This window comes from Leptosomus discolor, unplaced genomic scaffold (genome assembly GCF_034619465.1).
Source record: "Leptosomus discolor isolate bLepDis1 unplaced genomic scaffold, bLepDis1.hap2 HAP2_SCAFFOLD_35, whole genome shotgun sequence".
Classification (NCBI taxonomy): Eukaryota; Metazoa; Chordata; class Aves; order Leptosomiformes; family Leptosomidae; genus Leptosomus; species Leptosomus discolor.
The window spans coordinates 573362-585998 of NW_028237764.1; the positions used below are offsets into that span (position 1 = coordinate 573362).

The following is a 12637-nucleotide window of genomic DNA, read 5'->3' on the forward strand; positions in this document are numbered from 1 at the left end:
TATTCTGTGGTGCCTCCAGCACTGAACCCCCTCATCTACAGCATGAGGAACCAGGATCTTAAAGACACGTTGAGGAAGCTGATTCTGTCACTAGTCTCTCAGCACCATTAACCTGCCCGTGTCTCTTCAGAAGTGACTTCAAATTCATCCTGGGAACGTCCTGTGCTTTGGGCATGGCATTTGTCCAGGAGCATCTGTATCCACTTCACTTCCACAGAGACATGAACCCTCCCTGTCTGACCCAGAGGCCTGTTCACGTGTGTCTGGCCCAACGGTACAGCTAACCTCCCGTGTTGTATCTCTGTAATAAAAGGGGATTTCTTCAGTGCCTCTGTCTGGAGGTTGAGCTGAGGATAGGATGAAGAGATTGCCCCACATGTCCGTGCTGCTGTGCTTGGGTTCTCCATGAGCTGAGGGGAGAATGGCATGAGACAACATGTTAGGGAAGGGGCCTGGGCTGAGCCTTCACCTATGGGTGCCCAGTGCCCCTGGAAATAGTGAGTGATCTACAGGGGTCTGCCTGGGGCGGTCACCCCATGGCTTTTGGGCGCCACAGCCTGCTCATCTGCAGAGCAGCACCAACAGCTCAGGGTCCTGTGGAGAGCACAGGGAGGGGGCAGGAGCGGCAAAGTCAGGCCAGCAAAGACAGAATTCTCCTGGTGACAGGCTGTCAGGGGAGAGGGACATCCCTGGAGAAGAGCAAAGGAGAAACTCTGTGATTCCGGAAGAGTAATAAACGACAAGAAAAGAAATCTATTTCTGCATGCCCCAGCTCAGGGCAGGTTTCTCTATGGATGGTGGAACAGGAGCAGCCTGAGGAGTCCCTGGGCCAAGAGTCCTTTCTTGGGAGAGGGGCTGGCACAGAGGGGCTTGCTGACAGTGGACAAGAAGGATGTCTTGGGGACACAGGGAGACCCTGGTCATCTTGCCTCCTCAGGCCATGGCTGGCCCTCGTCCCTGAGGGGGCTGATGGGGAGGCTGAGACACCTCTCTGCCCTCCGGGAGCTCCTGTGACCTTCAGAGGGCCTGGGGCTGAGGAGCTGAGTGCGCAGGGCTTTGCAGCACCCATCAGCGGGCGCTGCCACGGGGTCAGCCCAGCATGGGCTGTTTCTCTGGGCTGCACAGGGGAGAGATGGGCAGGGGAGAACCAGGGAGGGACTGGGATGGGCTGGAAAGTGCTCAGGAGAGGAACACACGGAAGGTAGCTGAGCTGTCTGACCATGCAGGGGGAGAACTCGCACCAGGGCTCATGGGAGGGAGCTGAGACTCGCAGACACAGGAGAAGGGAGCCTGGTCTGGGCCTTTGGTGGCATGGATGGTTGGGGAAGGTGCCTCAGGGCACTTGCAACCCCCCAGCCTTTCTCAGTGGTCATTTCCAGCACTGGCAGCACACACCAAGTCTATGGGTGAATTTTCCTGTTTGGCCATTTCCATCCTCCTGCGGGGATCAGTGCTTGAATCACTTTGCTTGAAGCAAGGGACCTCCAAGATGGTCAGGGACTGGAGCACCTTTCCCAAGAGGAGAGGCTGAGGGAGCTGAGCAAGTCCAGCCTGGAGAATGGAAGGCTAGAGGGACTTCATCGCGGCCTGCCAGTACCTAAAAGGACTTTATGACTAATAGACAAGCTCTTTCAGCATGGTGTGCAGTGGGAGAACAAAAGACAGTGGGTGGGAGATGAAAGAGAAGAGGGTCAGCCTTTTTTACAGTCTAAACCCTCATTTTTAGGGCAGAAATCCTGCTTCAGGTTCCAAAAATACATTGATAGCATCCAAAGCCTCATTTTCCCTCTCCAAATTCTTACTTTTGGCTTCCAAAGCCTCACTCTTTGCTTGCAAAGCCTCATATTTCAGTCCCAAAGCCTCTTTTTCAGTTCCAAAGCTTTGCTACTAGGGTTGAAAGCCTCCTGTTTGGATTCAAACTCTTCTTTTGAGGATCCAAACCCTCACTTCTAAGTCCAAAGTCCCTCTTCTAAGGTCTAGAGACTAACCTGAAGGGCCCAGAGCATCATTTTAAGGCCCTAATCTGATTTTGCAGGTCCAAGGCGTCAATTTGAGAGTCCAAAGCCATATTTGTAGGCTCCAAAGGCTCATGTTGGGGCCCAGTCCCTCATCCTGAGATTCCAAGGCCTCCTTTTCAGGGATCAAAGCCTCATTTTCAGGATCCGGTCTGCAATTTGAATGGCCTAAAGCCTCATTTCTGAGGGTCTAAAGACACAATTTTAGGGTCCAAAGCCACATTTTCAAGCTCCAAAGTGGCATTTTTAGGATCCAGCCTGTTGTTCTCAGGGTCCAAGCTGCATCTGGTGTGCCCAAAGCCCCATTGTTATGGTCCAAATGCCTCCTTTAAGGCCCAAAGCCTCATTTTAGGGTCCAAAGCTGTCTTTTCAGTTCCCAGACCCTCATTTTCATGTTTCAAAGCAGTATTCTTAGGATCCAGACAGTCATCTTTAGGAGCCAAGCTGCAACCTGAGTGTCGAAAACCTCGTTTTTGTGACACCCATCCCTTTCTTTATGTTCCAAAGCCTCATTTTTCAAGTCCAAAGCTTTAATTCCAGGGTTGAAAGTCTCCCTTTTAGGGTGCAAACCCTACTTTTTAGAATCCAAACCCTTACTTTAAGCTCCAAGCCCCAATTTTTTGGTCCAGAGCTTCACCTGAAGGGTCCAGAGTGTCATTTTTAAGGGCCCAGGACCGATTTTGCAGGTCCAATGTCTCATTTATAGAGCCCAAAGCCTTATTTGCAAGGTCCAAAGCTCATTTTGGGGCCTAAACTCTCGTTTTGATCTTCCAAGGCCATTCTGTATTAATCCACAAAAAAACTTCTCAGAGGAAGAAGTGTAATTACCAATTGTCTCCACGCGATGGTACTCGAAGTACAGTCATGGCATCAGTGCAGAGCCTGAACACCAGACCAAGCTCAAGGGCGTTGTTTTATAGTAAATCTTCCCGGCAAAACACCACTGAGCCCGACAGAGCACAGCAAACTGCAAAAGCCCAAACCAGCAATAAAGGGAGTGTGGCACAGATCAGATAAAATACTATCAAGATCAGATAAATCAATACTGTGACCAGCAATTTTTAACAGATATAATAATTAAAAATTCCTTGTGATACGCTCTGTTTAAACCTATTGTTATCTCAAACCCTTTGATCCCCACGCTGGGTGTGCTGTTGTGGCAGTGGGGGATGAATCAGAAGGGTGAAAGTGAGAAAAACTTGTGGGTTGAGATAAAAACAGTTTAATAATTAAAAAGACATTAAAACCCAAAAGTAATGGAAAACAAAACCAACCAAGAAAGAGAAAAATCCAAGAAAAAACAGCCATGCAAAAGAAAAGAGTTGCTCACGACCAACTGACTGATGCCAGTCCCACAGCAGCAGCTCCCACGCTAACCTTAACCCCCCATTTTACTGCTGACCGTGACGTCATACGACCTGGACTATCCCTTTGGTCAGCTGGGGTCAGCTGTCCTGGCTGTGTCCCCTCCCAACTTCTCGTGCACCTTCAGCCAGGAAGGTCACAAATCCAAACTGCAGCACCCTGTGGGCTGCTAGGAAGAAATTCCACTCCATCCCAGGCAAAACCACTACCGGTTCAGCCTTTGGGTATGGAGTGCATCTTCCAGAGCACATGTCCAGCCACGTGTCACCTCTGTAGCATGTCTCCACAAGAGCTCCCCCCCATCAACCCCACACAAAGCCACAGGCTTGAGGGAGAAGGTTTAGATTGGACATTAGGAGAAATTTCTTCACCGACAAGGTTGTCAGGCACCGGAACAGGCTGCCCAGGGAAGTGGTGGGGTCACCATCCCTGGAGGTGTTTAAAAGGCGTGTAGACATGGTGCCTAGGGACACAGTTTAATGGTGGGCTTGGCAGTGCTTGGTTAACGGTTGGACTCGATGATCTTAAAGTCTTTTCCAACCTGAACGACTCCATGACTCTGTTCTTCCATGACTGTGTAGCTGGTTCTCCAAGTAAAGCAGATGGGAATCGGTGGAAACGAGCTGAACAGTTCAGCTACAGCCTTTAGTGGAAAAAACTGTAGATTCGTGAATTCCTGATGCAAGTTGCAGGCGGCTACTGAGAAAAATGGCTGGTGGAGGGAGACCGATGATGACGATGGGACACAGGACAAAGATGGCCTATACGGCGTCTGACAGAGATGATCGTATTCAGGCTTCCTCGGGAGATGTTCTGGATCAGTATGAATTGGAGAAGGCTGATAGTGCTTGCCTTGTAAAGGGAAAAATAAAGACAAGTGGAAAAAGAAGACATCCTGATAGATTATTATTTATTACTGAAACCTTCTCTCTTTGGCTGCGCTCCTGAAATGTCTCAAATGCACCACAGAAGACTCAAAGACTTGTGGAAAATGATGCACAGGCTTGGCTTGTTGGGGCGTTTTTGCACATGAATGAGTCTTCTGGTGCCAAATTCCTGAACTGCAGTGTTGGGGATTGCCTGCCTGAGGAAGATGAAATTGGCCTCGACAGCATCCCAGTATACCCGTGAAAAGATGAAAGAAGTGGGTGAAGAATGTTGTAAACAGGTTTGAGGAAGCGATATGAGACTGAGCAAGGAGAGACTAAACAAGGGAATAGCACAGAGCAGAAATTTGGCAAGAGAACAGTAGATGAAGTGGGAAATACAGTTGGAGCTCCAGTCAATCAGTATGTGAATAGAGGTGAATGGACAGAGCTATTGAGCGAACCATTTTAGCAGCCTTAGTGCATGAAGGGGTGGACAGATAAGGTTACAAAAGGGAACACTTTTTCTGCTGTGCCATCTCAACCATCTTGGCTTTTGTACTTAATAAAGGCTGCCTTACACGTATTTTTGTCGGTGTAAGTCCCTACTGTGACAAATGGTGACCCCGATGTGATCTTTGAAGGCGACCTGATTTTTGACACAGAGATTCTGTGCGGGCTGCAAGACAGCCTGAGCTGCAAGACAGCTCAACCTAATTTTGACACAGATTCAGTGAGGGCTGCCGAACAGTTCGACCTCACTTCGACACAAAGAGATTCCGTGTGGGCTGCTGGACAGCCTGGGCTGTGTGGCAATTTGCAGCGGGGACGGATCCCGGTGAAACTTGAGAGCTGTGGGACTCGGCCTGATCCGGACCTGAGCTTCGCTTCGCACCTGATAAGGTGAGCCACCGGGAAAAGAACTATAGTTTGGGCCAACAAATAACAAAAGAGGAAGAGACAATATTGTCTACCTGGAAGGCCCTATTAGAAAGAAAAGGTGTGAAACCCACCAACCATGGGTCCAAGAGAATGTTAATATGGAGTGAAATGCAGGGATTTGAAGATACTTCAGCCACTGCATTTAGTGGGACTGCCTGGGAAGAAGTTTGGCGGAAACTATGGAGTGCAATTTCAAAGGGGCAAAAGGATGCAGCAGAATTAGCCATTATGTGGCGGCTATTAAGCGAGACTCTGAAAGAATGGCAAGCTGAATGTGATGAAAAGGAAAAGTCGCTAATAGAGGAAAGAGGAACTACAAGTAATTTAGGACAGGAGGGAGATCGTTCCAGGCTCTCTGCAGTGGCGGGGAGAAAACCATGTACTGGAAAGATGAGATCCTGCCCTTGTAAGCTCCCCCTCGCTCCTCCCTCCGACGACACCGCCGCCGCCGCTGCCGCTGTTGCCGCAGCCGCCGCCACCCCCGCCCGCCCACCCCCTACTCCACCTATTTCGAGTGGTTTCCCCCCCCTTAAGGAATGTAGAAGATGATATTGGGTTAACACCCTCGGCACCTCCACCGGAGGAGCAAGAAGCTGCGGGGGGAAAGGGAAGAAAATGATGATAGTGAAGAAGATGAGGAACTAGATTTGAATGCGGCTCTGCAATCTTTGCGAATTTCTAATTCACATGACCGACGTGCTCAACTGTGGACCCTACCCCTTGCTACTGGAACTGTTACACCGACGGCCTGACCGAGCACCTCCCCTGGCCCCCACCCCATCCCCCCCCACCCCCGGTGAAGAGAAAGGAGCGGCAGGAACAACAGAGTGAAGAACTGACCCCAACCCCCAATCCCCGTTCCCCCCCTGCGCCGCTCGCGGGGAGAAGGGAGAGAAATCGGGAATGCGGTTAAACCCGGGACAGAGGGAAGGGGTGCGAGGAAGGTGTTTTGGGATTTGATTTTATGAGACAAGAATGATGGTGAGGGGGATGGGAGGCAGAGTATGGATTCGGAGGCATTGAGGGGTGGAATGATTGTGGAAAATTTATGCTGTTGTAATTGTGGTGAAGGGCCGAGGGGTGGATTGTGTGTAAATTATCCACTTTTGTTCAGTGTTGTGATGATGCTAATTTAATTTTGATGTGGGGAATTCTTTTTGTTGATGTTGAGTGAAGTTTGTGAAGACTGTGACAAATGCGGATTTTAATGGTAATTCTTAAATACGTGATTCACGGAGCCGAATGGTGGAATGTAACAGGTTTGTGTGTGTGTGGCAAGGTTTTGGTAGGGAGGGGACAGGGGACCCCCTGTGCCACCCCTGGGGTCACCCTAACCCCCCCAAAGAAAAAACAAAACGCACCTCACATAGGAAAAGAAAAAAACAACTCTTGAAGTGCAATGGAGAATACCTGCCTGGTAACACTTGGTTGTTACTGAGTTTTCTCAGACTCAGTTGACAACCCAGAGGTGACAATCTCTGTCCAGTTGCAGGAGCCACTGAGGACAGGGACTCCCTAGACGCGCTCCAGGACCTTTTCTCGGAGGGACTCCCTGACTCACCTGGCTCGCTGCAGGGGCAGACAAGGACCATCCACGGAAAAAGGTGTTCTTTCTGGTTCTGGTTCTGTAATTTGTTCAATGCTCGCACTGTGCACTGGTCAGCATTGACGTTAATGTGTGTTTTCACCACTTGCACTGATATTTGACTACATGAATTGGAAGTCGTCTGACATAGGTATGATATTGGATCTTAGTCTGCTCAATGCTATAGGTGCTGTTGTAGTAATCACAGTTGCAAGTGTCCTCTTATGTCTTTTGTGTGAATGGTGTAAAGGAGCTCCTTGTGTGATAGTGTAAAAACTGGTTATCAGTATTTGAATGCGTGAGTGAGACGCAGTGTTATTGTTATCATTATATAGATGATATTTTGTTAACCGCACTTTGCTGCTTTTAGATGAAATAGAAAAGGACACGTGGGACAGTCGCTTCAGGGAAACGTCAAGAAGAGCGCGAGAGAGTGCGCGAAGATACAGAATCCCTCTCCAGCCACGGCAAAAAAATCCACAAACAATTTGTCAATGGTTTGTAGCACAAGCTTTGTCGCCTGTGAGAGAATAATTCCCTGCTAGTTATTGTTACCATTACGTGGATGACACCCTGTTAGCATCAAGCAGCAAGGAGCAGTTGAGAGACATGGAGAATTTGGCCAGAGACTCATTACAACAATATGGATTAGTTATTGCCCCTGAAAAAGTACAAAAGGTGGAACCCTGGAAATATTTGGGAATGACGTTTACAAGCAAACAGGCTGTGTCTCAGCCGGTGAAACTCAACCTTAATGATGTACAGAAACTGATGGGATCCTTGAATTGGATCAGACCCCATCTTGGGCTGACAAATTTGCAGTTGCAACCATTATTGGAATTATTAAAAAAAATTCTACTGATCCAGCAGAACACAGAATATTAAATGAGGAAGCACTACGTGTAATTCATGTGGTGGAACAATCGATACGTGAGAAATTTGTCTCTCGAATAGACTTGTCTCAATTGGTACACATCTTTGTACTAATTGACAAAACTGCACCATTTGGTGCTTTGGTGCAGTGGAATCCTGAGTGGGATGACCCATTACACAGTTTAGAATGGATGTTTTTATCATTCCGGCCACGAAAAACCGCTCCTAGATTGTTTGAACTTACTGCTGCTGTTATCATAAAAGCTAGAGATATCTAGAACTAACAGGGCGTGATGCAGCTACAATTGCTTTTCCTGTTCAAAATTGGTATTTTGAATGGTGTCTGGGAAATAATTATGAGCTACAAGCAGCCTTGGTGAGTTTTGAAGGGCAAATATCGTACCATCTACCATCACACTTACTACTGAAATTTGCTCGAGAAGTACTATTTGGTCAGAACAACTTAAGCCAGCCAGAACCTGTAAAAGGCCCCACTGTCCTTACAGATGGTTCAGGAAAATCAGGTAAAGAAGCTGTAGTATGGTATGAAAACAACAACTGGAACGACAAAGTAGTGTATTAAAAAGGTTCTCCACAAGTAGTAGAGCTGCGTGCCATGGCTGTTGTTTTTCTATTTTTACTTCTCCTGTAAATATTGTCACTGATTCAGCATATGTAGCCAATGTGGTTAATCCATTGGATAAAGTGGTCTTGACTATGTCAGACAATCAAATCTTATTTGAGGTGCTTTTGGAACTCTGGAAGAGCATTCAACAACAAAGAGAACATAATTTTGTTATGCATGTTCGTACTCATATCACTTTACCCAGATTTTAGACAGAAGGTAATGCAAGAGCGGATGCTCTTGTTTCTGCCATGGCCCTGAGTACTGTTCCTAACAAGAAGCGTCAAGCTGTATTGTCACATCAATTTTTTCATCCAGGTTTTCGAGCTTTGCGACGGCAGTTTGGTTTGTCCTGTACTGAGGCTCGTTCTGTTGTAGCTGCCTGCCCTGATTGCCAGGGAACTCACACCCCAGTGTGTTTTGGTACTAATCCCAGAGGTATGAAAGCCTTGCAGATTTGGCAAACTGATGTTACTCATATTAATGAGTTTGGCTGACAGAAGTATGTTCATGTTTCTATTGATACTTATTCTCACGCTTTGGTAGCAACAGCACATAACGGAGAAACGGGAAAAGATATGATTCGACATTTACAGAGGGCTCTTTCTATGCTTGGGGTGCCACGCCAAATTAAAAAGGACAATGGCCCAGCATATGCTTCACGGAAAGTTCACACATTGTTTAGTTTATGGGGTGTTACTCATGTTACAGGCATTCCCCATTCCCCAGCAGGACAAGCCATCCTTGAGCGCCCACACGGCACGTTGAAGCGGCAGCTTCAAAAACAAAAAGGGGGAATGACTGGGGAACCGCCCCAGGCATGTTGAGATAAAGCAGTTTATGTTCTTAACTTTCTTCATTATGGGGACAGTTCTTCTCTACCTCCTCTTTTTCTACATTTTTCTTCTCCTTTTTCAAAACAGGATTTGCAAAAGGGCATCAAAGTGCACATTAAAGATTTAGTTACTGGCCAGTGGAGCGGACCATGGGAGCTAATAACTTGGGGCAGGGGTTATGCTTGTGTCTCTACAGATGCCGGCCCTCGCTGGGTTCCTGCTCGGTGTGTTTGGACTGTGCTGGAACCTGCATTAGGGTGAAGAATGGGTAGTTTCACAACCCAAGCAGAATATCTGGGTAACTTTAGCAAACATGATGCATAAAGAAGCTTTGTGCCTTTCTACTGCGAACCCTGAAAATCCATTCTCCACGTGTTTGGTCGGGTTGCCACTAGACATCTGACCATTCAGAACTTATTTTCAAGAGGTTACAGCAGCTAAAAGATGGGATTAAGCGTTTGACAGAGGATAATGGCTTAGACTGACTGACAAGGATGTTTAAAGGGTGGGGGCGGTCTGGGTAGTTAGTATCTTTCAAACTGTGAGGGTAATAATCTTGGTAATTGTGACCGTGCTTTTACACAAATACAAAAAGGGGGAATTGTCAGGGATAGCCTGACTGAGGAAGGTGAGATTGGCCTCGGCAGCATCCCAGTATATCCCTGAAAAGATGAAAGAAGTGGATGAAGAATGTTGCATACAGGTTTGAGGAGGTGATAAGAGACTAAACAAGTGAATACCACAGAGCAGAAATTTGGCAAGAGATTGAAGTGGGAAATACAGTAGGAGCTCCAGACAATCATTATGTGAATGGAGGTGAATGGACAGAGCTATTGAGCGAATCATTTTAGCAGCCTTAGCGCAGGAACCGGTGGACAGATAAGAAAGGTTATAAAAGGGTATGTTTTTGCTGCTGCGCCATCTCGGCCATCTTGGCTTTCTGTAACTTAATAAATGCTGCCTTCTTACATATATTTTTGTCGGTGCCGGTCCCTACCATGACAACTACTACTACTACTAGCCCCCTAAACAGCAGCCAATAGGGTTAGTAGTAGTGGTGGGTGGACAATGCCCGTACACCAGTCACAGCTTACTTAGTGGTGGTTGTACTAGTAGAGAAAAGGATATATTGATGCTGTAGCAAACAATAAAGGTCTTCAGTTTCTCCCCAATAGGAGTCTGTGCCCTAAATCCGCCCCAGCTCAATGCTGTTTCCTGTCGGGGGCATTCGCCAGCCCAGCCAGCCCAGCCCTTCCCTGAATCTTGACTCCTTTCTGCCGTCTCCCCAGTTGAGCCCAGCAAAGCAGCCCTGCTAGGACTGGTGTCACAGAAGGAAATGGAGGCCACAGAGAACCTTCATCCAGCCGGCATGCTGAGGAGATCCCTACCCTGGGGAACTTGCAGCCCCACATCCCAAACTTGCTCCCCACAACAGCAGGAGACAACTGGCCCAGGGGATCCTCAGGAAGGTCCTTTGGACCCAGGGAAAGGGCAGCCTGACCCAAGCTGTCACCCACACCAAAGGGTTTCTTTTTCCATGTCCCCCCTTCACACACACACACGGTGCCCTGCTCTTCTCCCAGGACATCCCATCTCCCCACAGAGACTTTTCCCTACAGAGCTCATCTCTGCTGACCTGGACGGCCATTCCTGCACCCCCTCCCCAGGCTCCCCACAGACCCTGAACTGGTGGTGCTGCTCTGCAGAGCAAGTGGGCTGTGGTGGCCAGGGCCATGCTGGTGAGGCTGAGAGACAGACCCAGCTCGGGGTGTCTACTGCCCCCTCCACCTCTTCACACAGATGCTGTCCCTTCAGCTCCAGAAAAGAACTTGGAGAAAGGAACTCAGACAAACAAGTCGGTGCAGGGTCCTTTATTTGGTTTAAACACGCAGAGAGCACAGTTCCTTATTTACACAAAGACTCTGAGGCACACAAGGCAGGCAGAGACTGACAGAGAAATAGGATGAAGAATGTCAACATTTTTGAGGACAGAATACTCCCCGAGCAAGCTAAACCCCAAAGAAATCAAATCAAACAACCCACCAAAGAGAGGCTGGGCCTGTAATGAGTTCCATTACTAGTGATATGCAGGGGAAGATGAGCAGTTCATTGCTGTTTCTGCAAAGCAACCAGTCATCAGTTTCCTCAGGGCATCCTTGAGCTCCTGGTTCCTCATGCTGTAGATGAGGGGGTTCACTGCTGGAGGCAACAACGAGTACAGAACTGCCATCACTAGGTTCAGGAATGGGGAGGAGATGGAGGGGGGCTTCAGGTAGGCAAAAAAAATTGTGCTGATAAACAGGGAGACCACAGTCAGGTGAGGAAGGCAGGTGGAAAAGGCTTTGTGGCGTCCCTGCTCCGACGGGATCCTCAGCACGGCCCTGAAGATCTGCACGTAGGACACCACAATGAACACAAAACACCCAAAGGATAAACAGACACTGACCACAACCACCCCAGCCTCCCTGATGTAGGTGTCTGAGCAGGAGAGCTTGAGGATCTGGGGGATTTCACAGAAGAACTGGTCCACAGCATTGCCCTGGCAGAGGGGCAGTGAAAATGTATTGGCCGTGTGCAGCAGAGCATAGGGAAAAGCAGTACCCCAGGCAGCTGCTGCCATGTGGACACAAGCTCTGCTGCCCAGGAGGGTCCCGTAGTGCAGGGGTTTACAGATGGCAACGTAGCGGTCGTAGGCCATGACTGTGAGGAGACAATACTCTGCTGTGAGCAAGAAGGCAAACAGAAATACCTGGGCAGCACATCCTGCGTAGGAGATGGCCCTGGTGTTCCGGAGGGAATTGGCCATGGCTTTGGGGAGAGTGGTGGAGAGGGAGCCCAGATCAAGGAGGGAGAGGTTGAGGAGGAAGAAGTACATGGGGGTGTGCAGGCGGTGATCACAGGCTACAGCAGTGATGATGAGTCCATTGCCCAGGAGGGCAGCCAGGTAGATGTCCAGTAAGAGCGCGAAGGTTAAAAGCTGCATCTCCCGTCTGTCTGCAAATGGCAGGAGGAGGAACTGGGTGATGGAGCTGCCATTGGACATTATTTCACTGCAGGAATAGGAGACTGTTGAAAGAGGAGAAGACATTGACAAGTGAGGACAGATTTTTCTGAGACAGTGTTATGCAATTTCTTTCTGATAACCCCCATAATGGCTTCTTTTTTAAGGGTAAATTCAGTCATTTCCTTTTTGTGAAGTCAGCTTTGATGAGCAGGGGCTCTGCCCATGGGCTCCAGAGAAGTCAGACCTGTGCTATTGCAGTGGGGTCAAACAGCCCGTGCATTCAATAGCTGTTCCTGGCAATGGGTGCCTTCAGTCCAGTGAGAGGTATTTGCCTCAGTGACCGTGTGACAATTGTCCCTATTTATTGCAGTGCGATGGAGTCAGCACCCAGACCAGCTGTATCTGAGAGGGAAGAGCCCAGGGAGGGACCCAGCCCTTCCAACTCTGCTCTCCTGAACAGCAAAGTCTGGGTCGGAATCACTCACGGCCAACACAGAACCTTTCTCACAGCCATTTTCCATCTCCA

The 12637-nt window shown here is 48.5% G+C and overlaps 1 protein-coding gene across 1 annotated transcript; it reads right to left on the reverse strand.

Moving 5' to 3' along the window:
* Window positions 1-11184: 11184 nt before the first annotated feature.
* On the reverse strand, window positions 11185-12150 carry LOC147412895 (olfactory receptor 14A16-like). The gene has a single exon (XM_086480771.1). The coding sequence runs from the start codon at window positions 12148-12150 to the stop codon at window positions 11185-11187; it is 966 nt and encodes a 321-aa protein (XP_086336897.1).
* Between the last annotated feature and the right edge of the window lie 487 nt (window positions 12151-12637).